We start from the raw sequence: 24,333 nt of genomic DNA on the forward strand, positions 1-24,333 counted from the left end.
ATTACACGTGTGATCAGCAGCACACCTCAGTGGAAGTGCATGAGTTATTAATCATATGTTATTCATGTGGGATTCAAACATTCATGCATTAACAAGTGGTGCCCAATATCACAGCTAATGGTGTAAAATAACACACACACACCATCTTGGGGAGGCCAGCAGTGGATCGATGTCTTATGCTGACCATGAAAGTATATGCTAGCTAGAATAGGCATCCTCTTCCTTTCTGTAATGTTATTGTTCTTTCTTGCGAATGGATTTACAATATTATGATATTAAGTAATGATCTGTGCAGATTATTGTTTTAAAGTGTTTTGCGCATTTTAACAATATAGTGTGTGAGAACATGTGTTTAGTGTGTTTTGACTACGAATACACGTTTTATCATTTCTTTTAAATATCCCAGCATGACACAAGCCAGCTCTTTGTGCGTTTCTCGGCGTGGGAAGCGCCACTAGGCGGCGCTCTGTTTAAACATTAAACTGCGTTTCTTCTGCCTCTTTACTGCGAACTTTGATCTAATCTTTCTCGGCAAGTTTCCTCCGGCGCGGCGAGGTCCCGGCTGAGGCACTGCCCGACACGGCTGCTCAAGAGCGGACAGCAGGACTCCGGCTCCCCGCTGCAGGACGGGATGCTGTAGTGCGAGGCTTCGGCATTCAGGTCAGTTTGGCCGCACAGATGGTTGTATTGGCGCTGTGTGGTGGTACTAGCTCAATAGCCCAGGGTCAGGCAGCACAACACACTATAGCAGGCAATTGAAAACAAAGACGTGCGTATGAAGGCGTCCCTGTGATTATTTTGTGCGAAACGCAGGATCATTGTAAGTTGAGGTCCTCGGTGTTGTAACTCCGCCAGCGTTTTAAAATGACAAGCCTCTGCACCTGCACATTTACACACATCGCGCTTGAGTTAACGTGGACAACTAGGTGAAATTAGATGTGTATGCATCCCTATTGCATAGGCAACGTTGCTGGTTCAGCTCATGTTTTATTTTGAATTGTAAGATGAATGCTCATGTTTTCCACCTTTGTTGTGATGCTATTTTAACACACAGTTGGACATATGATCTAAGATGAATCAACAGATGCACTATTCATTTGTTATAAGGGTTTGAAATAGTATTACATTACAAATCCATAACGGGGAGGGGGGGTAGCATTATCCAGGATTAATGTCATTTAACACTGTCGCTGTAGTTGAACAGCACGCCGCTTGAATTGGACTCGTAGAAAGTCCTGGAAAGAGGGCTGTTGGCTCGCTGTGCATGGCTGTGCACCGACGGACACGGTTTCCTGACGTTTAAAAAGACGACGAGAGGGGGAGTGTGACTGCACACACGTCTGAACCGCTCCGCTGCCGCTGCTCACGTACTTGTACAGGCGTGAGCTGCGACCCCCTGCCAGCGCCGCTGTACTGCTGTCGGCTGAGTCGTCGGTGGGACGGCGTGGTTGTACCCGGGGCTGCCAGTCCCTCCGCAGCAGCGCCCGCAGTGCCAGCCGGCGCCTTCAGCCTCACGGCCATTGTTGTTCCGCCGTCCTTTGACAGCAGGTCGCTCGCTGCTGCAGACGGCCGTGTCTTTATTCCTGTGACTGTCTTTTCAAAGTGGTCCTACCGCTGCCATGAAGCAGAGGTTCAGTTCACAGTGATAGTAGATGTGCAGTTCTGCAAAGTATGTGTTCACACCCTTGTCTCCTGTAATTGAGTCTGGAGAATAAACTTAAGCTGCTAACTTGTTAAATATCCTTTACTAGGAATCATTTCATTAAATAATAACAATTATAATAAAGTATTCCGTCTTGTATATAATACAGCAGCAATATACAATAAATACAAACCAATAAATACATAAAAGCACATTAACATTTTGTACTAGTCATGCTGCCATGCATTTGTACTGGCAAACCAAGCTGTGTACATGGCATGTTAAAATATTTAGCTGATTACAGAAAGCTATTACTTGATTTAAAATAATAATGTTTGACTCTAGACAGAAGTGTTTTGTCCACCACAGGAAACTATATGTATGTGTATATATATATATATATATATATATATATATATATATATATATATATATATGTATATGTATATATTTATGTATTATGTTTTAACATGTATCTTAAAACAAATGTTACATTTTTGCCTTTGAAGATCCTCTATGCTTCATTTCAATCAGTCAGTATAAATAAAGAAGTATGCTAGTGCATTGGCACTGTGTCAGGATTTTTTGAATGGTCTCTTCTAAAGTTACTTCCAGCATTTCTGTAAACATGGTTTTGAAAAGGACACAAGGTGAAAGCTATGTTATCTGATGAAGATCCTAGGCCCTCAACATGTCCTTTTCTGTCACTTCCCTTAGAATTAAGTGTTATATGTCCCCTCTACATCAACAGTTTTTGAAGGGTTGGAAAACATGCTAGTAATTAAGAACCTAATTTGTTCAGTTAAGGGGTTTCTATTCCCTAAGCTCTGAAGAGTATTGGAGCATTTGTAATCTTAGGTTATTAAATGGGGGCTGGGGGACTACACCTTGCACCACATCTTCATGCCTGTCACTGGGACTAGTACACCAATAGTTGCAGTGAGTCATGGTGGTGTTTGACAGTTTAGAGATAATCATCATAAACCACAGAGGTCCAGAATTTGCAAACAACAGAAATTAAGAACAACAAAATGTGCAGAAGAGACAAGGACTGTGAAAATAAAAGAAGAAACTGAGACTTATATTAGAGTGAAATGCAAGTAACCTATACAATTTCAAAAATTTGTGATTTGTGATCCGTATTTGAAATGCAGAAATGTCAATGGAAGCTCAAACTCAGTTTTGTTTCTTCAGTTTAAAGATGTACTGTATGAGCTCCATGGGTAACCCTGGGAATTATTTGTGTATGAGTAATATGTAGTTTGAACACATAGATTTTTAAAATTATAATCTTGGATGAATATAAGTAGATAATATTCTCTGTGGTCAGATGAAATGCATGCATACATTTTTTGTTCTTTTGCCTGGCAGGTGTCTTGTGTCCGATGTATTCTCCTGCTAGCTGAGACAGGGTTGACCCCAGCTTCCTGAGACGGCATTTAAACACAACGGCGAAATGGAGGACTTTTTGACAATAGCGTACAGTGTGTTCTATGTGTGGTTCACCGTGATGGTTGTATTCATTATGCTCCCGGCAATGTTTGGAATCTCCTTGGGAATAAACGAAATTTACATGAAGATATTAGTGAAGACACTCGAGGTACTGAAATGACTTGTGATTTCACAAAATATCCCATAGAAAATGTAGAATAATCAAAATTAATCTGTATACTTAAAAAATATGAAGTATAAATATTGACATTTTCAGTGCTTGGTTCCAGTCTTTACCAGATTATTTTTTAAATGTTTGAAAGCTTTGAAAATGGCTGTCATTATCATTTGAGCATTAATTGTCTATTCCTAACAATGTATGTTTTTTATTTCCATACACACACACACACAAACACAAACATAATACAGTAATAGTAACCTGTTTCTTTGTGCCATAGTGGGCGACTTTGAGAATCGAGAGGGGCAGCAAAAAACAGCCAACACTCGCGTCATCACCATCTAACGGTAAGTGTTTTACATTCATAGACTTCACTTGAATCCCCTCCATTTTTGGCCTGAAGAAAGGTGTTAACTCCATAAATATTTCCGTTCCTTATTGTAAAGCTAAAAGTGAAAGAAGGTACTGAGCAATATACATATTCAGCACAATGCAATTGATGTAGGTTTACTTGGGATATGCCCTTTGATTGATGGCCTGAACACAAAAAATAAGAGTAATTGATTATAGAAATAATTCCTTTTTGCAAACTCATCGTACTTGCAACAGAATCACAATTAATTTATTGGACTTGAGTAAGGGTCCATTTTCATCCCGTAATGTAAATTCGTACCAAACGCCTTCCTTCCAAATGTGACAGAATTGTGGACTAATTTACTGAAGTCAGGATGTAGTTAGTTTTTTACACATAGATGTGTATCCATGGAGAATATACTGTCCATCATAATGCCCTCTTGAACAGCTAAAAGTTGACAGATTTGTATGCTATGCAGTAAGTTTTTCAGTGCTCATAGTCACACTGTTAATTAAATTAAAATTATAGTTGGAGATCTGACTTGTAAACGCAAGCCAAGACCACTGCAATTTGTTCTTAAATCAGCATCTCTGCATGTATGGCAGCCATTCCATTCCATTCATTTTTTTTATTTGGAATTTGGGATAAATGTTGTCAGTAGTTTACGGAATAAAACAAAAATGTTAATTTTACCCAAACACATACCTATACATAGTAAAACCAGAGAAACTGATCATTTTGCAGTGGTCTCAATTTATTCCAGAGCTATTTATAAAACGATACCTTCCGTCTCTCATTGTACTTTGAGTTTGAAGAAGTTAAGTACACATTTTTTCCCCCCCCACTGGTGTGAATAAGGTATGTGGAAATCCAGAAATTACTCCAGCTTTAAGGACATGCATTTGTCTGTACCAGAAATCAGAGACTGAGAAATAGACCATGATGTCACTCGGGTGCTAACTCTGGAGCTGTTTTGTTGGAAGTCAATGGGGGAAATCAGAAAAGTCACAAAATGAATTAAATAATAACATTTAATACATTCGATCCATGCGTGTGCACACTTCGCACTCCGCTGTAGCCGAAACGGCAGTCCCTCGAATACAATAACCATGTAAAATAATAGCAACAGTTCTGGGTGATGAAATACACTTTTTATGACTACAAACTGATGATTCTTTCAGAAAAATAGAGTGATGGGCCATCAAACGTGCATAAAATGTAATTTTTTGTAATGATTTTTGTGACACTTTTCTGATTTTCTCCATTGACTTCCAGCAAAGCAGCTCCACAGTTAGCACCCGTGTGACGTCATGGCCTATTTCTTGATCTCTGATTTCTGGTACATAGAATGAGTTGGACATGAAAAGCGTACTCCACAGAATATCTTTGTACTTATAGAATAACCAGAGAAATTATGGATTTTTGGTGGAGTTCCCCTTTAAAGACTAGATTACAGCGATACAAGAAGACATTTACTCAGATTTTCTTGCAAATCTGTATTTTCTCAGATTGCGTTGAATGACGTGTTTCTTGAACCTGATTTTCCTTTGCTATGAATGGTCACAATTTGACCATTATTCCTGGAAGATTAATTGATTCTAACTTGAACACTTGTCTTAATTAGGATCTTGTGATCATTTCCCCTTGTATTTAATTTCCAGCTATACTTTTATTCAGGAAATAATTGACAGGAAAAAAAATATATATCTCCTCAGTTGACCTTTTTAACAGAAAATGTACCAGAGGCAAAAGACAAAACAAAACGCACAGCATTCCAAAATATGTTAACACAGCATAACATGTTTATGCATGTGTATAGAATGTGTAATGGCACCAAGTTCTTGCTTGTTTTTATTTGTTTGAACAATCTAGACTATATTGATGTTATCAGATATGGCAATACATTATTTAAATATATATACCATACATGGCATCCATATATATGATTACCATGCATGTATAATATTGTCTCTCTTTAGGTAATTGGAGGAGGAAATCCCTATAATAAATTATTATGGGAAAAGTTTATCGGATTTTCTGATAAAAACAATCTTTGAACCTTGGGGCACTCCAGATTTTCTACAAGCTGCTATTTTGAAACTAATGCTATAAATACACACCTGCAGTTAATGCATATCAGGTGATTGATTGTATAATACAAGACATTATATAGTTATAGTTACAGATGTGTTTACTTTATGTGAGTGTTTGAGTGAGGTTTGGTTCCTTCCGATGCAGATCCTATGTTCTCTGAAGACTGAAGATTTAAAACTTATTGCTTTGAAATGGTCATCTCACTATCAGTACACCTGTTGTATGTTTATGATATACACCTTTCTTAGATGCTACAATGATATGTCCAGATGAGTATCAGTTCTGGAACAGCCACATAATTGCAGTCCAAGTCTGGTCTCTCTTTCCCTTATTAAATATACACAGGGGAGGGAGGATTTTTCAAGGGAGTTTAAGAGGTCAGTTTGTTTTCACAATCCATTCTGCAGAAATACATTTGTATTCTGTAATTATGTGAAAAAATCAGCACTGTATTCTTGAAATTGTGTAATTTGACACAGAGGAAAGCCATTGGCTTCTCAGTCTTTCTGGGGGAAAGCTCTGGACACAGGGTTAACATGCTGTAAGAAATAGGGCCCAGCAGGAGTGAGTCAGCCAGATGCATTTCTGCTCTTGCCAATCTGTTGCAATCATTTTATATTTTGTAAGTCTTTCATAATTTTACTGTAACTGTGTTCAGTGCGTACTTGAGGTACTATCGATGACGTCAGTCCCCTAGACTTTGAAAAGTGTACTGCCCCCTCTATCTGGGCTGTGCAGATCGGGCGCTCAGAGGTGTGCCAAAGATGGTGGTTTGACTTCTGGGCTCTTATCAGATACCCTACCTACAAGTGCTCCATTTTCAACCTTTTATGACTGTCTTCTCCCTTCTGTAGCATGATATTTAAGCAAAAAATTATAATAATTTCCTTTAATGTGCATTTGTTTATATTGCACTGTTGGTTGTTGTTTTAATCTTAAAAAGGGATATTATTAAAGAACACGTTGCTCCCAACATGCACTGCTGAGAAATAAATCAACAAATTAAAACAACAAGAAGAAACCTGAAAGTTATGAAATCACAAATCAATCCTACATCATGTATATTTATTTAATGAATATTCCAGATAGGATTGCTTCATGTAACTTCTGTAATTTTTTGCAGTCTCATGAAGTCCCTTTGAATATATTTTGTCATTTACAAGGGTTTCATTGAGGGTCAGTAGTTACCTTTGCTTATTAATTAAAAAATACAATCATCAACGTTCCAGAAGAGGAAACCTCTGCTTTCATTAAACTCCCCTGACTGACTTTTCAGTCAATGGTTCAATCCAATATCTGAGAGTGTTAGTTTTTTTACCTCTGATAAAAATATGATGACATACCTTTGGCACAGGATTGGTAGGAAAATTAATTTTCTGTTGCCAGTTCATTTCTGAGATAATCTCTCCTAGCTTTTAATCAGGCTGGTTCAGCACAGCGTATGTGTCAGATTCTAGTAGTGCCCCGTTTCCAAATAACTTCTTGCTATTGAACTGATTTCACCTCTAACTTGAGAAAGATCTAACATAGTGTTTACCCTGAATCTACATTAAGTAACTTGAATCCCAGACAAATAGCCTACTTATTGAAGTGCATCTTGAATCACCAGTTTGCCATGTTTTTAGCAGCCAGTAAACACTCTGTCATGTACTGATATGAATTTAGTTGTTTTTTATGTGTTTTTAAAGAAGGGATTCCCAAAGTGCAGCCCTCAAGGATGTTTGGTGCGGCCCCCCAAAGCCAACCTTCAACCACCCTTTTCTGAAACTTTACTATATTGTTACAGTTTCTGAACATTTTCTGTTAAAAATTGCACATGTAATTTGGGGGAAAATAAGGAAACGACAATTAAACTTCATAAAAAGATATGAATTGGGACATATTTCATTTTCATTGGTTGTTCATTTTCTATTGTGGCCCCCCATTCCATGCAACCTCCAGAAATTGGCCCTCCAGCACCAGAGATTGGGAACCCCTGTTTTAAAGGGTTTGAAATTAACAGGCCAGAGTCTAAAGCTTACTGCTTCTACCATATAAGCAACTTTTAAAACTCTTACATTTTAAACTTAACAAAAAAAACCAGCATGCATGCTCCTTTAGTATTTCATAACTTCCTGATTTAGCAAAAAAAACAACCGTGTTATTATTTCATAATACCATTATTTTAGGAATTATGCATTTTATGTTTTAAGTTATCTGAATTGACGTAAGTATATGAATGAACTAACACAAAATTAAAATACTTTTGCTTGAGCAATAAAAACAAAAAACACAACAGAGGTAGATTTTTCCCAAGAGTACAAATGTCATTTTTTTTAATGCATAAGCTGACTCCTGGCCCGGTTTTATTTCACCAGGGATCATCCAGAGGGATGGAAGCTCCTCAATGGAGAAGGAGATATCAGAGTTGATGAACAGCAACAGTAAGCCCCCAGCCAGCGGTGACTTCCAGCTGAGCCACGTCTTCTACTTCAACAAGAAGGGCATTGAGTCCATCGTGGAGGATGAGGTCACCCAGCGCTTTACCTCGGAGGAGCTCGTCTCCTGGAATCTGCTCACGCGCACTAACAACAACTTCCAATATATCAGCCTCCGTCTCACCATCATCTGGGCTGTGGGAGTTGTCATTCGCTACTGCGTGCTCTTCCCTCTCAGGTCAGATTGGTTCCTCCAAGACCCATACTTCTTACCATTTATAGATGTTTGTGAGGGTTCTGTCTTGTGTTATACAGGTCAATCTTTACTTTTAAGGTCTTTTCAGTGAAAGGTACAATATCCCTTTGATTTGGTTCCAGTGTTCAGTCATAACATATATAAATCTGAACTTTGTAGGCTAGTACAATGTTACGGTAACATGTTATAAATTATATACATGGCTATGTATACATGACTGTGTTTTACCCTAAAACATAAAGTTGCTCAGTGCAAATAAACCTGTGGCATTGTTTTCAATGAATCAAGTGGATACACAGTGTACCTGTATATAAAGTAATACTTGGTATCCTACCCGTGGTGCACATGATAGTTATAACCCTTTGATAACATTTCCCACAAAAATAAAATGTTACTTTTCTTTTTCTTTATAGGGTTACACTTGCTACGATTGGTTTAAGTGTGCTGGTTATGGGCACCTCACTGGTTGGATTGTTACCAAACAGCAGGTAATTTCTTTGAGATTTTTATGCAAAACACCTTACAATATCTGCTATCAGTGTTAGTAACGTGTAGAACAATTGTCTGTGCTATTTTAATAATTGCTGTGCACTTGTCTGTGCTATATTTACACATTGGAGACCGTGGATTTAATTTAGCCCTGGTTATACTCTGACAACCTTGGTGGTTGGAACTAGCATCACTCTTTATATTTTTATTCCTCACTGAGAGACATTCTGTGTAATGTTAAGAACAGTAGTCCTGTTTGGATCTATTATAGGCTGAAGAACTTTACAACAGCTTTTATTTTGTACATAGACCCTCAGATCTTAAAAGCACTGTGATTCTAAGCAAAGAAAACATAGTAAAGAAAAAAAAAAACATTTAAGAAAATGTAACTATTATCATAAGGTTCAGCTAGAAAACTGATAAAATATCCTAATTAGAATAAGCTATATTAAAAGTATAATTCTAATAACAAAAAATATATAATCTAATAACCTTTTTATTTCTATCAAAGTATGGGTTATCTTTAGGCGGGCAAATCCAGTGTCTGGACACAAACTCAACACCCAAATATCCTGAGTATCTACAGTGGAGTAAGGGCTTTCCAAATGACAGAAAATAAGAGCAGGAGTGTAAGCAAATCAGCAATATGTGGCATTCAATGTTTTGGAAATTACAGACAAAATGTTAAAATCAAAGCCATCATATTTGCTTCCCAGTATTCATTCTGCTGACATTGAGTGTGATAATAAGAGCACCACTGTCATGGGAAAAGACAGCTTTAATTAAAAACCACAAAATAAATAGTGTCCCAAAGCATCTTCACAGTAACACTACCCAGCGGGAACTACTGTACATTGACCAGACATTGTAATCTAGGTCGAGATCCAGAGATCGCGAAGAAAAATAAAACCTCACAGTCCAAACAGTTGTGGTTTTTGGTGTCCTCAGTCGACCCTAATAAATAATGATTAACATATTTAATACCTGGACTTTATGAAATAGGCAGAGCTGCACAGCTGCCTGTGTTTTATCATTTTATCACTTGCAGCTGATAAGTTGTGTAAGAGCTGACTTGTGTACAAGTGCGTTCATAAACTTCGAGGGTTCCTCATCCCCAAGGAAACTTAGAAAGTGAATGTGACATTTATAATAACTTTAATGATATGAACAGTACGAATCTTTGTTGTGGTCTTATTCACACATGCAAAAATAATGCTTTTTATGGTCATGATTATAAAAGTCTTAGGCCATTTTGCTTCCATTATTATTATTATTTGTAGTAGTGGTAGTCATCATTAGCATCATCATTATCATATTATTAATAATAATAATTCTGTAATGGGATGTTAAATTGAAGGCATTCATTTTATGCTGAGCTCCACCTTAAGATGCACTTTACGGGTACAATACAAGACTGAAGCACAGCCATGAATCAGCCTGCAAATAAATCAATCTTTAAAATGTTGATTCCTTACAACTGCTGCTTTCCAAGATCCCTTTTAGGAATCCCTTTCTGCAGAGTTGTCAGTGCAGTCACACTTGTGTCAAGCTTATGAAAAGAATATCATATTGAAACTTAAGTTACTGCCAAAAAAAGTATATGAACTGTCATAGTCCGATTTAAAGTGCAGAAATGTATTTACCTAATTTATATCACCGCAACTTCAGTACACTCAGTAACAGGGACTACTGGAAGCACTTTAGTATGCTTCGTATTTATTATTTAGTAAGAACAGAGCTACACTAAAACTTTACCGTGGTTGATTTAATCTATTCTAATGTAGATATGCTTATATTTACCATAATATTTGCTATGGATTTCCTTATAAGCATTTTGTAGCAGATACTTTAGTCTCTAAACTACAGTTTCTGCATTAATTGATAGAATTACATGTCCACTGGATCTCTACTGACAATTCTGTCTTTTGATAATGTATGAAAGTGACACACAGACCCAGACACCAGTCATGGCCTTTTTCCAGATGTTGTTGAAATGCCTCTGGACCCTCGTGTCTATTTGTGTTCCTCAGTGTGAAGAACTGGCTGAGCGAGCTTGTCCATCTGATGTGCTACAGAATATGTGCCAGAGGTCTCTCTGCCACCATCCAGTATTACAATAAGTGAGTCATTCCACAGCCCAGCTTATCATTAACAACACGCCGAACTCTGCCCCTCACAGAGATGCCTAAAGCACTATGCCTTTTAATATTTGTCTTAACAAAATCTGATAAATGCAAACAAAACTAGAATGATAAGGCTTTAATGTAAAAACAAATCATTTTACTTTTTTAACTACTAGTACTTCTTGTAATAATAAATACTTCTGTTTGTTTGAGGTCTCAATGTAGTGCTTCATCTCTCTCTCTGAAATTTATAACAGTGACAATTTATACAAGCTGAATATCAGCTTAATAGGAAATATTTTGGTTATTGCATTTGTGCATTAACTCCAAAATCATAGTGTAAGCACAATACTCCATTAAAAGTCAGGTTTTTAAGGTATCTAAAAGTAAAACAAAATGTATAATATTGTGACATCCTCATAATGCAGATAAGATGTATCTTGCACTGCAGATATTAGCTGATTTAATGATTCACATTTGTAGTATTACTACAGCAGATTAACTCCTTTCAAAGTAGACCAAAGGTCTTGCGTTGTTTTATTAACAACCAAATGTAGCACATCCACATGTATTCACTTTGGTATAATGATTCATATCCTAGATGCCAAAGTATTTGAGTTGGTCTGAGCCCAAGTCAGGGTTAGCCTTGACCTGTACTGTGGTGGCGCCATGAAGTGTGCTTAATGGTTGTGTATCTATTGGCTTCAGAGAAAACAGACCAAGAAAAGGAGGAATATGTGTGGCCAACCACACCTCACCGATCGATATCGTTATTCTGGCCAATGATGGCTGCTACGCTATGGTAAGGAAAATATTCATAAATGTGTCTAAACATTTTATAAAGTTGTAAAGCGGATACAGGGAGTGGGACAAATGAGCGTTAGTATTTACCTCACTAGATACATTGACAATACAGTCACCTGACTTCTAACTCTCAAGAACAGATGAGGCCATTGTAACCAACAAATATTGTTGCATTGCAGTATAGCAGTAAGAGCAATTTCATATGTTACAAATGTATATTTTTACACGAAAGCACTGTGTTTGTAGATTAATGCTATGGTAGGGTCTTGACTAAGATAACACTCCTAGGGAGTTCAATGTGCAGGTCATCTACAGGAGTAATCTGGTTCATTTTACTTAATTATTTCTACTAAGAATATTACCTTGCTGTAGTAAATAACTGTCTTAGGAATTGAAGGGAGACAGCTTATTTTTAATCAGCCGTACAGGTACAAAATGCTTCATTAATATTCAACTTTGTGAAGCAGAAAGGAAATATACAGGGTTAGCAGCTTTCAGTGGTTTAATTTTTTCAGTAGCTTGTAGTCTACATGATGAATGTATGCTAAGCAGGGACACTTAATACAGAATACAATGAATAAGAGATTACATAACACAAAAGATTATTATTTATTATCATCATTATATAGCAACTGATATACACTCACCTAAAGGATTATTAGGAACACCTGTTCAATTTCTCATTAATGCAATTATCTAACCAACCAATCACATGGCAGTTGCTTCAATGCATTTAGGGGTGTGGTCCTGGTCAAGACAATCTCCTGAACTCCAAACTGAATGTCTGAATGGGAGAGAAAGGTGATTTAAGCAATTTTGAGCGTGGCATGGTTGTTGGTGCCAGACGGGCCGGTCTGAGTATTTCACAATCTGCTCAGTTACTGGGATTTTCACGCACAACCATTTCTAGGGTTTACAAAGAATGGTGTGAAAAGGGAAAAACATCCAGTATGCGGCAGTCCTGTGGACGAAAATGCCTTGTTGATGCTAGAGGTCAGAGGAGAATGGGCCGACTGATTCAAGCTGATAGAAGAGCAACTTTGACTGAAATAACCACTCGTTACAACCGAGGTATGCACCAAAGCATTTGTGAAGCCACAACACGTACAACCTTGAGGCGGATGGGCTACAACAGCAGAAGACCCCACCGGGTACCACTCATCTCCACTACAAATAGGAAAAATAGGCTACAATTTGCACAAGCTCACCAAAATTGGACAGTTGAAGACTGGAAAAATGTTGCCTGGTCTGATGAGTCTCGATTTCTGTTGAGACATTCAGATGGTAGAGTCAGAATTTGGCGTAAACAGAATGAGAACATGGATCCATCATGCCTTGTTACCACTGTGCAGGCTGGTGGTGGTGGTGTAATGGTGTGGGGGATGTTTTCTTGGCACACTTTAGGCCCCTTAGTGCCAATTGGGCATCGTTTAAATGCCACGGCCTACCTGAGCATTGTTTCTGACCATGTCCATCCCTTTATGACCACCATGTACCCATCCTCTGATGGCTACTTCCAGCAGGATAATGCACCATGTCACAAAGGTCGAATAATTTCAAATTGGTTTCTTGAACATGACAATGAGTTCACTGTACTAAACTGGCCCCCACAGTCACCAGATCTCAACCCAATAGAGCATCTTTGGGATGTGGTGGAACGGGAGCTTCGTGCCCTGGATGTGCATCCCACAAATCTCCATCAACTGCAAGATGCTATCCTATCAATATGGGCCAACATTTCTAAAGAATGCTTTCAGTACCTTGTTGAATCAATGCCACGTAGAATTAAGGCAGTTCTGAAGGCGAAAGGGGGTCAAACACAGTATTAGTATGGTGTTCCTAATAATCCTTTAGGTGAGTGTAGTTTGCTTGAGTTGTGAGCTTGTAGAACTCTGTAGTGGGCAGTGGGATGTGTGTACATATATATATATTATATATATATGTGTGTGTGTGCGCATTTTTTATACCTTTCTCCTGACAACATGATCCACACATTGTATTAAGGTTTCTCAATCATGTAGGCTAATCAAATCCTTTCGTTTAACCTAATCAAAACCTTACCATTGCTCGAGGGAAAAACAAAAACAAAAAACCATTTATTGATGTCAGCGCCTTCTTAGATAGTCGTGTGTGTGTTTGTGATAATATGACACCTGATTATTAAACTCGCTAGTCTGAATGAGGGTATTTCTGAAACCCAACACTTGATACATGGTTAATGCTATATATATATATTTTTAGTGTCTGGGATTTAACCAATTTGGCCCATAAAGAATTAACAGTGCTTATTACAGTAGTGTTTTAATATAATACACCTGTATGTATTAATTCATCGATAATTGGTAACCTGTCGAAAGGTTTTAAAACATTTATTAAACATGTTGGAGACACTGATTTCTATTTGCAGCAAAACACCTAAATCCAAGGACAGAGACCTGAACCAAAGCTAAATAGAGTTCAATTGAGGGACAAATAATTCTTGGCAAATTAAGGGTTTGGTTGGAATGAAAATCAGAAGACATGGGGGTCACTGTGGACTAGGATTGGGAAACCATGCTCAACATTTCTCTTATGAGACATGTACAATGACTTACAGACTTCCGTTTTTGAAGTCTTACATATTTCCCTTCCTATGAGTACATAACATGTTAAAATACTTCCTTCAGTGCTCAATGTTTGACAGGACAATGTGGTACAAATATGATAGGGACATGAGCAAAAGGGAAACATTCAGTTAGTACAAACTCAGTCCATATACAGGGGTTAATGAATGCTTATGAAACAAAATAGCCCTGGAAATCTATATTTGAGGAAGCAGACTGTTGGACTGCTTTACTACATGGTTACATTTCCTAGCTTGCTTTCATTAGATCATAGTTAACCCTGTGGCATGGAGCATTGTCCTGCTGGAAAAACCAATCCTCAGAGTTGGGGAACATTTCAGAAATTTAAGAAAAATTTGCAGTGGTCTCTTAATTTGTTCCACAGCTGTATGTGTGTATACAAATACACTGATCAGCGATAACATTATGACCACCTGCCTAATATTGTGTAGGTCCCCATTTTGCTGCCAAAACAGCCCTGACCCATCGAGGCATGGACTCCACTAGACCTCTGAAGGTGTGCTGTGGTATCTGGCACCAAGAAGTTAGCAGCAGATCCTTTAAGTCCTGTAAGTTGCGAGGTGGGGCCTTCATGGATCGGACTTGTTTGTCCAGCACATCCCACAGATGCTCGACTGGATTGAGATCTGGGGAATTTGGAGGCCAAATCATCACCTTGAACTCGTGATTCATCAGACCAGGCCACCTTCTTCCATTGCTCCGTGGTCCAGTTCTGATGCTCACGTGCCCATTGTAGGCGCATTCGGTAGTGGACAGGGGTCAGCATGGGCACGAGATATGTGAGAGTTGGCAGGTGCTTGCTGCTGTTAGTATGATATTTCCATACGTCTTCTAATAGGAAGGTATTTTTACATTGCCTAATGTTTATACATAATACATAATTTACGTTGCTACAACTTTGTTGCAACGTTGTGTGTTAGCAGGGTTGTGAGCACTGCACATCGAACCTGGATTGCATTGCAACTCTACATGTATGTAAAGGAAATGACGATGATAACACTGAGTTAAACTCAGACTGCACGCTTGCTACTCAGCCAAAATATAATGTAAAATTATGTATAATATATATGTTTTGCAGTGGCGGTGTAGATTCAGCAGCAGCGTACCACCGCTCCAGAAGAGCGGTGTAAGAAACAATGTATATATAACGTTTCATACACTAGGACAACCTATGGGTAAAATGGAAAGTGTTGGCTAATATACACTAACTAGAACATCTGAGACTGCTGTGCTTCATGAGTCATATCATCAACTCTTGCTTCGCTGTTTAGGGGTAAACTGCAGTATATATTAACTTTTTTTTGTTTCTGAACTTTTTATCAGCTTTGAAAGCATGTATTGTACATAATATTTCTGGGGGTTAAACAGCATTTTTGTTTGATTGTTTTCCAGGTGGGCCAGGTTCATGGGGGCCTGCTGGGAATTATCCAGAGATCCATTGTGAGAGCTTGCCCGCATGTCTGGTTTGAGCGGTCAGAGATGAAAGACCGTCACCTGGTAACAAAAAGGTGACACTTTTTCTAAGAACTGGGCACATTTCCTGTGTTCTTGTTTTTGGCTCCTTATTTTGAACTGTCTGATGTCATCTCATCTACATTTCTTTATCGAGATTAAGTTTAATACTGCATAAAATGTGGATTTAAATGTTTGGATGCTGTGGGACAGAGCTGGCCAGCCCTACTCCTGCAGTCATTGTTTTTTGTTTTATTCAAAATGTTGGCAGATTAATGGATTTCATTAGTTGGCCTAATTTTTCAAATGTATTCAGTGATTGCTCTATTAGAGAGACCTGTAAACCCTGCTGGTTTGTGGCTCTCCAGTAACAGGGTTGGACACCCCTGATGTTGATTGACACTCAAAAACTACCAACAGCTGAAAGAGCTTGCATGAGTTAATTGGCACAGTGGAAAGAAACAAGGGAAACTGATCCACCTGGCGAGGGAGGAAAGGAATTGTTTACATGACCGTTCTGGGTGTCTGTGGTTTTCTTGCCAGATGAATCCATTACCCTCATTTCTTGCCACAGTGATGTTTAATCAATACAAACCCTTGCAGCTGTTCTCCAATTTAAAGTGCCATTCACCTTAGTCATTGTAGAATAATTATTCTACAGAAATTATGAAGCAACTGAAAAGTTTGTAGAGTGAAGAACAGCAACCCCCTGCAGTGGCACAAAAAGGAACTGTATAAAGACCCATGCGAGAAACAAAATCTGTTTGTTCATCTTCTCTGCTGCTGCTGCTTAAGTTCCTATTATGTGCTGCCTGACAGCTACAGATAATTTCTGGGGAGAACCTAGTATTCATGCAGGGAACAAAATGGTTTAAAACTGGGATGTGTTTGGTAGATTAGTTATCTTTATGCCATATCTGGAATGTGAGATTTCATCCAGCAACTCTTCCAGAGTCGCATGCTGTTGCCCGTCGATCTTGAAGCGATAGTTGGCGTCAGCATGTGGTGTAGTGTTTTGCTCTGCAAGTTGTATTTTTAAATTTTCTAATTAAATTGCAGAGGCTTTGCAACTGAGATTAATTGCACAATTGACAGGCTGACTGATTTCATAATGCAAAAGCACAGCAGGTTGAAAACCAACATGATCTATAAAAAAGATAATGACACTCATGTACCATTGCTCTTGACTTGGATCAACCGCAACCTCACAATTGCCTCCCAAAGAAATCTGTATTAGGGATGAAAATAAAGGCAGCCAGTCCAGGAGAGCGAATGCTGTAATTACATTTTGAAAATCACTGTTATACAGAAGTTATCGCATGTTTAACAGGGTTACTGGCAGGTTATTGCATTTATTGTTTTTGCAGCTTACACGTATACATGGATAATTTGGTCACATGTAAATGTTTTTCTCAGTGAAAAGTTTATTTTGGTTAAAATGAATTTGCATCCCTAGCGCTTCAGTGTCCAAATACTTGAACATCACTTAAACCTAAAAATGATGCTTGAAAAGGTTCTCGAAGACTTTGAGAAATTGGCATAATGGTAAATCTGCACAGTATAGTGGGTCCTATTCAGATTTCTGCAGTTGGGCTATGAATGCACAGTGTCGAATCTATAGGAAACCATCTCGAGCGGAATATACTTTCAGAGTGCCCTGGAAAGAGTATGAAGCAGGGGCAGAAATGCATGGAGATGAAAATGCTGTAATTTTATGAGTTCTTCACCATCTTTTTCTCAGGTTGAGGGATCACGTTGCAGATAAAAACAAGCTTCCAATCTTGATCTTTCCAGAAGGTAAGAGCAACAAAAGTGTTTACCTCCCACCTGTGCAGTGAAGCTGTTGCAGATTCAACGCTTATGTGTTCTCCGTGTTTTTATGTTGTTTCGATGCAGGCACTTGCATAAACAACACATCCGTCATGATGTTTAAAAAGGGCAGCTTTGAAATCGGAGGGACGATCTACCCAGTGGCCATTAAGGTTTGTGGGCTGTGCCATGCTTAACCCCTGCCTGTTTAATTACTTGTTTGTGATTAATGCCTTCTCCATGAGCAAAACAAAATGGAGCTCAGAACAGCATGGAGGCCCACAGGGTCTGTAAGAGAGCACATGTTGAACTCCAATCTGAACTAAAGCATTGAACCCTCAAGTTTGCATCATTTATCAGTCTGTTGTGACCTGACATGAATGTACTTTAAAAGAGTGGACCAATATATATTTGTTTACGGCAGTTGGAATTTGGCTTGGCTGAAGCAATATTGCTGGCAGCAGAGAGAATGTCCTTGCCCAAGTGTGTGATGAATGTGTGCCTGTGCTATCTGTAGTGACTTTTGTCTCCTCTCTGCAGTACGATCCTCAGTTTGGCGATGCGTTTTGGAACAGTGCGAAATACAACATGGTCAGCTACCTTGTCAGAATGATGACCAGCTGGGCCATTGTGTGCAATGTGTGGTACTTGCCCCCAATGACCAGACAGGTGTGTTTTTTTGTTTTCTTGTAGTAATTTTTTAAATTTTATTTATCTGTTTAGTCAGTTAGTTTTTATGCCAAATCTGCAATTGTTTTAGTTAATATTTGAAGCCCTCCCTATTTGTAATCGGCAATTGTTAATCATCTCCCCACCATAACCCTCAGACTAACACAGGAGAGATGTAAACTACATGCATGCTTCCTCAGTAATGTGCATCTGATACTTTTCACACTGTGAGTCTACAGCAGAAGCAGAAGTGCTATATAATCCTAACAAGGACTAATACAGCTTTCACTGATTATGCTGAGGGCCCACAGGTGCCCAGTAAGCCACAATAAACCAGCAGCGGTCCCTCAGCCCAGAATGGTACCAGCAATGACTGATCTGTAGGGTTCAACCTGTGCTTCAAGGGGCAGAGGGGGCATTTAGTACTTGAGTCACTTGGATGCTCCATAATTGTGTCACTGAAGGGAAAAATAAACAAGATATAATCTTTCAAAAAATAACACGGTCAATTTTTTTGACTATTAACAAATCAATTTGTTATATTTACTCTCAAGTTTACTGTTTGACTTCTGTGCTGTTTTCTAACTTGTTTTGTTTGTCTCTTATTTGTGTACTAGAAACTTTGTTATACAAATTGAATATGTTGTTCACTGTAGTGTGTTGCTTAATGTATGTTTGGTAGTGATATTGTAACCTATTAATGTTGTGCATATCTATCACATTGTATGTTAGTTTGATTAAGTGTTTTAAGTTGTGCTGGATAATTGCCACAACCCACAGTTATCTAGGTCTACAATTCCCTGTACTTTATATATTTTATATATTTTTGGAGAAAATCTGGAAAGATCCATAGCCACTCACTTTTTCTTTCCCGCCTCTCCTAACAGGAAGGGGAAGATGCAGTACAATTTGCCAACCGAGTGAAATCGGCCATAGCCAGACAAGGAGGCTTGGTAGACCTGTCCTGGTAAGAAAATGTCTGATTTTCCCAAAGTGGAAAGTGTAGCAGTCTCATGCAGTTTTGTTGTTTAAAGATGTATGCACTTTCATATTTGAAATTGTGTCAAGGGTCATTGTTTGGAATTTATTGAACCTGTTAATCAGGTCAAACTCAACACACCCTTATAAGGAAGTTAATCATTTGCAGGTGAAAATACTTCTTGTGCGTATTCCTTTGTTATGTCATTATGGCATTTTAATTAATTAATATATATATATTTTTTATTGAATTTCTGTATGTGTCAAAGTTTGTAAATCTTAAGGCTAAAACAAAAATAACATTTGGTTTCAAGTACTGCCATCTTGTGGTAGGGGGTTTGTCTGCAGCTGATTTTGTTACTGATTTATAACCAAACACAATTGCTTGTACCATCTGCACACCACATAGACTTTATGCCGTGTATAATGCACAATTCTAAGCTTCTAGACATTAAGATGTTTGTGCCTTAATTTTATTTATGGCTTTTTGCAGTTGTATTTGTTTTTAAACCTGTATGTCATTTTGGATACAGATATCTGATAAATACTACTACTACTACTACTAATAATAATAATAATAATAATAATAATAAATAACATCAACAACAACAATAATAACAATCACAACCTTGAAAGATATTGCTAAGCATTTTGTATTCCTTACTCTATAGTTGCACCATCTCACAAGGATTCAAAAGTCACTGATTGTTTTATAATGAAAACTGTTGTGTATTTAAAGGTCAAATGGCAAAGTTCACAATTAATAATACAAAAAAACTTTAAGAATTACTTTAAATTACATTTAAATTAAATTACATGTTTTTTTTTGTCTTCCTTGTTCTTTGTAGAATTAGATATAAATCTGTTCCATTATCACAAATGGATGTCTAGTCTGTGAAGTTCTTGAAGGCAAGGCATTTATTGTAGGCTACTTGTAAAAAGGAGTTTATTTCTGTAATGCTTCTTAAAACATGCTCACTAGTTTTAAATGCATCTCATTCAAATCTCCAAAAAACTGAGTACAGGAGTATTGGAGTATGTAATTAAATTAACTAAAAAACTGCTACATCATATTATGTTTACTTCTAGAAAACCACTAGAATGATTAGTGCTTGACCTTTTCATTATCTTCTTTTCCTCCCTCATAACGGCTTCCCTTTAAATCATAATTTATTGTCAATAAGATGTATTTGCATCCTAATTACTACAATTACTTGTTTGCTCATTAATGGATTTATCCAAGTTAAAGGGACATCACACATCATTCATATGATGTACAAAAACTCAGTTATTCACTTTTATGGGTGTTAAAAACAAACAAAACCATAACTAAATAGTCGATGCCTACTTTTGAAGAACTACATAGCTTGTGACAGGCAGTTGCAAAAGTAGGTATCCCACAATCGGCTACCATGAAAAGCTTTGATCAGCTGAGTCATCATTTTGCTGTTTTACAGGGACGGTGGCTTGAAGAGGGCAAAGGTTAAAGAGACTTACAAGGAGTTGCAACAGAAAATGTACAGCAACATGATCGTTGGAGACGACAGCAACTGAACTGAAACAGGGGCCTGCTTTCCAGGGCATGCACTTCAGGTCCCAATGCGCTGTACACACACACCCTTCCAGTCATGAATAAATTACACTTCCATTACAACTTGTAAAAGCAATTATGCCAAGGCACATTCGAGTGCCAGAGTCTTCCTTAAAGGGAAAAGTTATATGAAACCAGCCAAACAGTTACAGATCAAATACCACTCCACCAGAGAGGAAGCACTGAACACTGAAGAAACAAAAAACGAAATAACATGTTCAGTGAGAAATGTAGTTGAAATTGCCCGTCACCCAAGAATGTCCACAATTAAGTCTAAATAAATACAAAACACTGCACTTGGTTGATTTGGGAATTGTTTTGTTTGGTTTAGAAGTTTAATATTAATAAAAACATATCACAAGATGTTGTTTGGTAATGTTAATGTTTGTAGAATTTCTGTTCTGCACCAGTTATTCTGTGAAGGCAAATGACCTTATTACAGATATGCACTGCAGGACATACTTGGATAACTTTTGGATCATACTGCCCACCAGTTTCTTCAGTACTGTGTAAGCAATCAGTTTTACAATAAACCTTTATATATGCAAAATATATGATCTTGCAAACCTTAAAATTAGTTTTTTATATTATACTTTAGAGGTCTAGAGTCCAACATTATTATAATTCATTCAATCGAAAGTTAACCTGTGGTAGTATCAATGAGAGTTAATCCTCGCTGTATCTCTGCTGTTCGCACAGTGGACTTGCAGTGTGAAAAGGAGTGAGTGGGCTGACAACGCAGTTCTGTCCTCATCTTCTTTGCTAGCGCAGGGGTTATAGTGGTTAGTCCTGTTGATTTAATAAATGCAGTTCTTTAAATACTATAGCAGATAAGCAGAGCACATTGTTATGCTCCTAGATCAGTGATTCAGATTTGTGTTTTGAATTGAGAGATGGGATCCAATCAGGGACTGAAGACTTAATAAGACCGTGATTAGAGTGGGTTCTCTTGATTCTATGTGGACACAGATACATATAATATACTATAAACTACAGAATATACCAATCTGATTAGCTGCATTGGAGCCATCTAGTCAACACATTGACTTTGCTATTTGAGTTCCTTACTACTGAGGAGTCCTATTGGTTGTCTGACTTATTGTTCAAGCTTAAATACCTCTGTTACTTATGAACAGTTCAAACATAGGAAGACACAAGTGGTAGATTATAGGATATCAATGAGGATCCCAGTCAAGCTGAAATTAAGTCAGTTGCTGCTTACCAATTCTTGTGTTCAGTTGCTTCCAATGGAATGAATTTGCAGGTGGTAGCAATGAATTAAATCCACTGGGTGGCACTCTTCACCCTAGGCAGCTCAAAACACAAACCAACTATGCCATTATATCCCTGAATTAAACTACAGTTTAAAAATAAATACCCTTCAGAGTGCTTCATGGTTCTAATTTTATATTGAAGATGTGGGTGAGATAATCGCGTGGAGGACGTCACCATTACCTGAGTTTTAATACAGATATAGATTGTGGAATATGGATTTTTTTAACGGGGAGATTGCATTGGTGTGACTGAATCGGCTCTTGTAACGTATTCATTATAGAGGGTTAACAGAAATATATTCTGTTGTAGAGGTATATAGGAGCTGATCTTTTGTACCTTTGTATTTAATTATTTGTTCCTCTACATTGTTTTCTATTCAAACGTATTACATTGTTATTCTCCTAATTTGCTCTCATGCTTAACCTATTGTTTTGCTTGTGTGTGTAGATCTGGACACCCACACAGAAGCAAAGGAGATGTCCAGTAATTCTAAGCATTCTAATCAATTTTTTCTTAAAAATGTGTTACAATAAACAATTTAATATAACATATTGTGCTTGTATGAGTGAATTCAAATTCTATAACACAGAGGTATGTGAATGCACCAGAAGGAATTGAGGTACAAATGTAAGCCACTAAAACGCTGCCCTTAATTTTGTCATGGATCCCTTTGTGTTTCAGTTGTATGATAGGGAAGAAGAATCAAGTGCAAAATCAAAAGGTACAGGGGAAGGTGCAACCAAAAAGACTGACTAACCATTTTCTTTAATTCATAGTGGAGTTATTCAGCCTGTATTTAATGTATTTAAGACTATGGGGCTGTATCATTTTTATATTACAATATCAGTACAATAAGCAAGTAATTATACAACAATCCTGGGATTCCAGGTAATTGACTATTGTTACGGTTTCGTATAGGGCACAAAGTCTGCGGCATGTTACAATGCACATGCATATTCAGCAGCAAAGTCTCTGTTGGAATGAAGACCTGGAGGTCAGGGCCTTGTCCATATGATGTACATTATATATGGCATTTCTTTTCTGATCTGTTTACACCATCAAACTTATCTTCAGAAATAAAAATGGGTAAATAATAGCTTGGCCCTGAAACACTGGTTGACAACCCTGTTCCTGGAAGGTCATAAACCTGCAGGTTTTCCAAGTCACGTTTAATCCTCACCTGCTTAGAACCTGGAAACAATGCTTGATTGGATATTTTCAGACACTAAAGGTTATGTGATTGAGAACTGAACTAGAATAGAAACCAGAAGCCATCCAAGACCAGGGCTGTCCACGACTGTTCTAAAACCATAAAAAGGCAGTTTTACCCGATTGTTTTGGTCTGTAGTATTTTACTTATCCAGGGAATTCAACAAGAAGCCTTACGCAGTTTAATTTTGTTCTTTTAGACATGGTCCCATTTAGTTTTTGACATCTATTTTTTTTGTAGACTCCCACAATACATTTGTGTAAAGAAATGCTTCCTGTACTCTGTCATAAATCTTGTTGTCCACCCCCCCTCACCCATAGTTGTGTCTGTCTTGTTCTAGTTTTGGCATGGAGGTTGGAATTGTCATTGAGGTTACATTTTTCAGTTCCTTTCAGGATTTTGTTGCATTAAAAATAATTTGACTCCAGAAATGTTTGTATTAATTGGAATACATTTTTTGAAAAATAAATGTTTACAGTAACAATTATTCTGACAGAACTCTGGCAGTGGGCTTTAATCCTATGGAAGTGACTTTGGAAACGAGACTTAGTTTAACAGTGTTTTCAACTATAGATGAAAAGGATCAGTGACTGGATAATTATCATCTCACTTGGTCTGTCTCATTCAGTTTTTATAGTTTTGACTGGTACATGGCAGATTATTTTCTCTTTGCAATGGATTTTGTTGAAACGGAACTAAATATTGCGGGAATTTCAGACCGGTAGTATGGAAGATCTATACATAATCCTTAAAAAGTGGTAATATCGGTTTAGCGTGACTGGTATTTAATACAGAAAGGAGAGGAGCTGTGAAATGGTGGAAAGCTATGCCACCGCACAAAGAGAGGAAGTTTAAATTTCACAGCCCTCCAGCTTGAGCTCAAGAACATTCCAGCCAACAAAGCAGCCAGATTTAATAACAATTCAGCAACTTAAA

The 24,333-nt window shown here is 37.7% G+C and overlaps 1 protein-coding gene across 1 annotated transcript; it reads left to right on the forward strand.

Annotated features, from left to right (window-relative positions):
- The first annotated feature begins 505 nt into the window (after positions 1-505).
- On the forward strand, positions 506-22,734 carry gpat3 (glycerol-3-phosphate acyltransferase 3). Its single transcript, XM_066710851.1, has 13 exons — positions 506-660; positions 3,014-3,242; positions 3,532-3,598; positions 8,058-8,355; positions 8,787-8,861; positions 10,893-10,982; positions 11,694-11,787; positions 15,806-15,921; positions 17,607-17,662; positions 17,762-17,847; positions 18,215-18,343; positions 19,231-19,310; positions 20,779-22,734. The coding sequence occupies exons 2-13, from the start codon at positions 3,099-3,101 to the stop codon at positions 20,873-20,875; spliced, it is 1,332 nt and encodes a 443-aa protein (XP_066566948.1). The 5' UTR covers positions 506-660; positions 3,014-3,098; the 3' UTR covers positions 20,876-22,734.
- Positions 22,735-24,333: the final 1,599 nt, after the last annotated feature.

The sequence above is a fragment of the Amia ocellicauda genome, chromosome 8, assembly GCF_036373705.1.
Source record: "Amia ocellicauda isolate fAmiCal2 chromosome 8, fAmiCal2.hap1, whole genome shotgun sequence".
Taxonomy (NCBI): domain Eukaryota; kingdom Metazoa; phylum Chordata; class Actinopteri; order Amiiformes; family Amiidae; genus Amia; species Amia ocellicauda.

Bases quoted from the DNA above. Each gene is read 5' to 3' on its own strand.
- gpat3 (XM_066710851.1), top strand. From the start codon at position 3,099: ATGGAGGACTTTTTGACAATAGCGTACAGTGTGTTCTATGTGTGGTTC. The intron at 10,983-11,693 runs GTGAGTCATTCC...TATTGGCTTCAG, and splicing joins ACCATCCAGTATTACAATAA to AGAAAACAGACCAAGAAAAG. The intron at 19,311-20,778 runs GTAAGAAAATGT...GCTGTTTTACAG, and splicing joins GGCTTGGTAGACCTGTCCTG to GGACGGTGGCTTGAAGAGGG.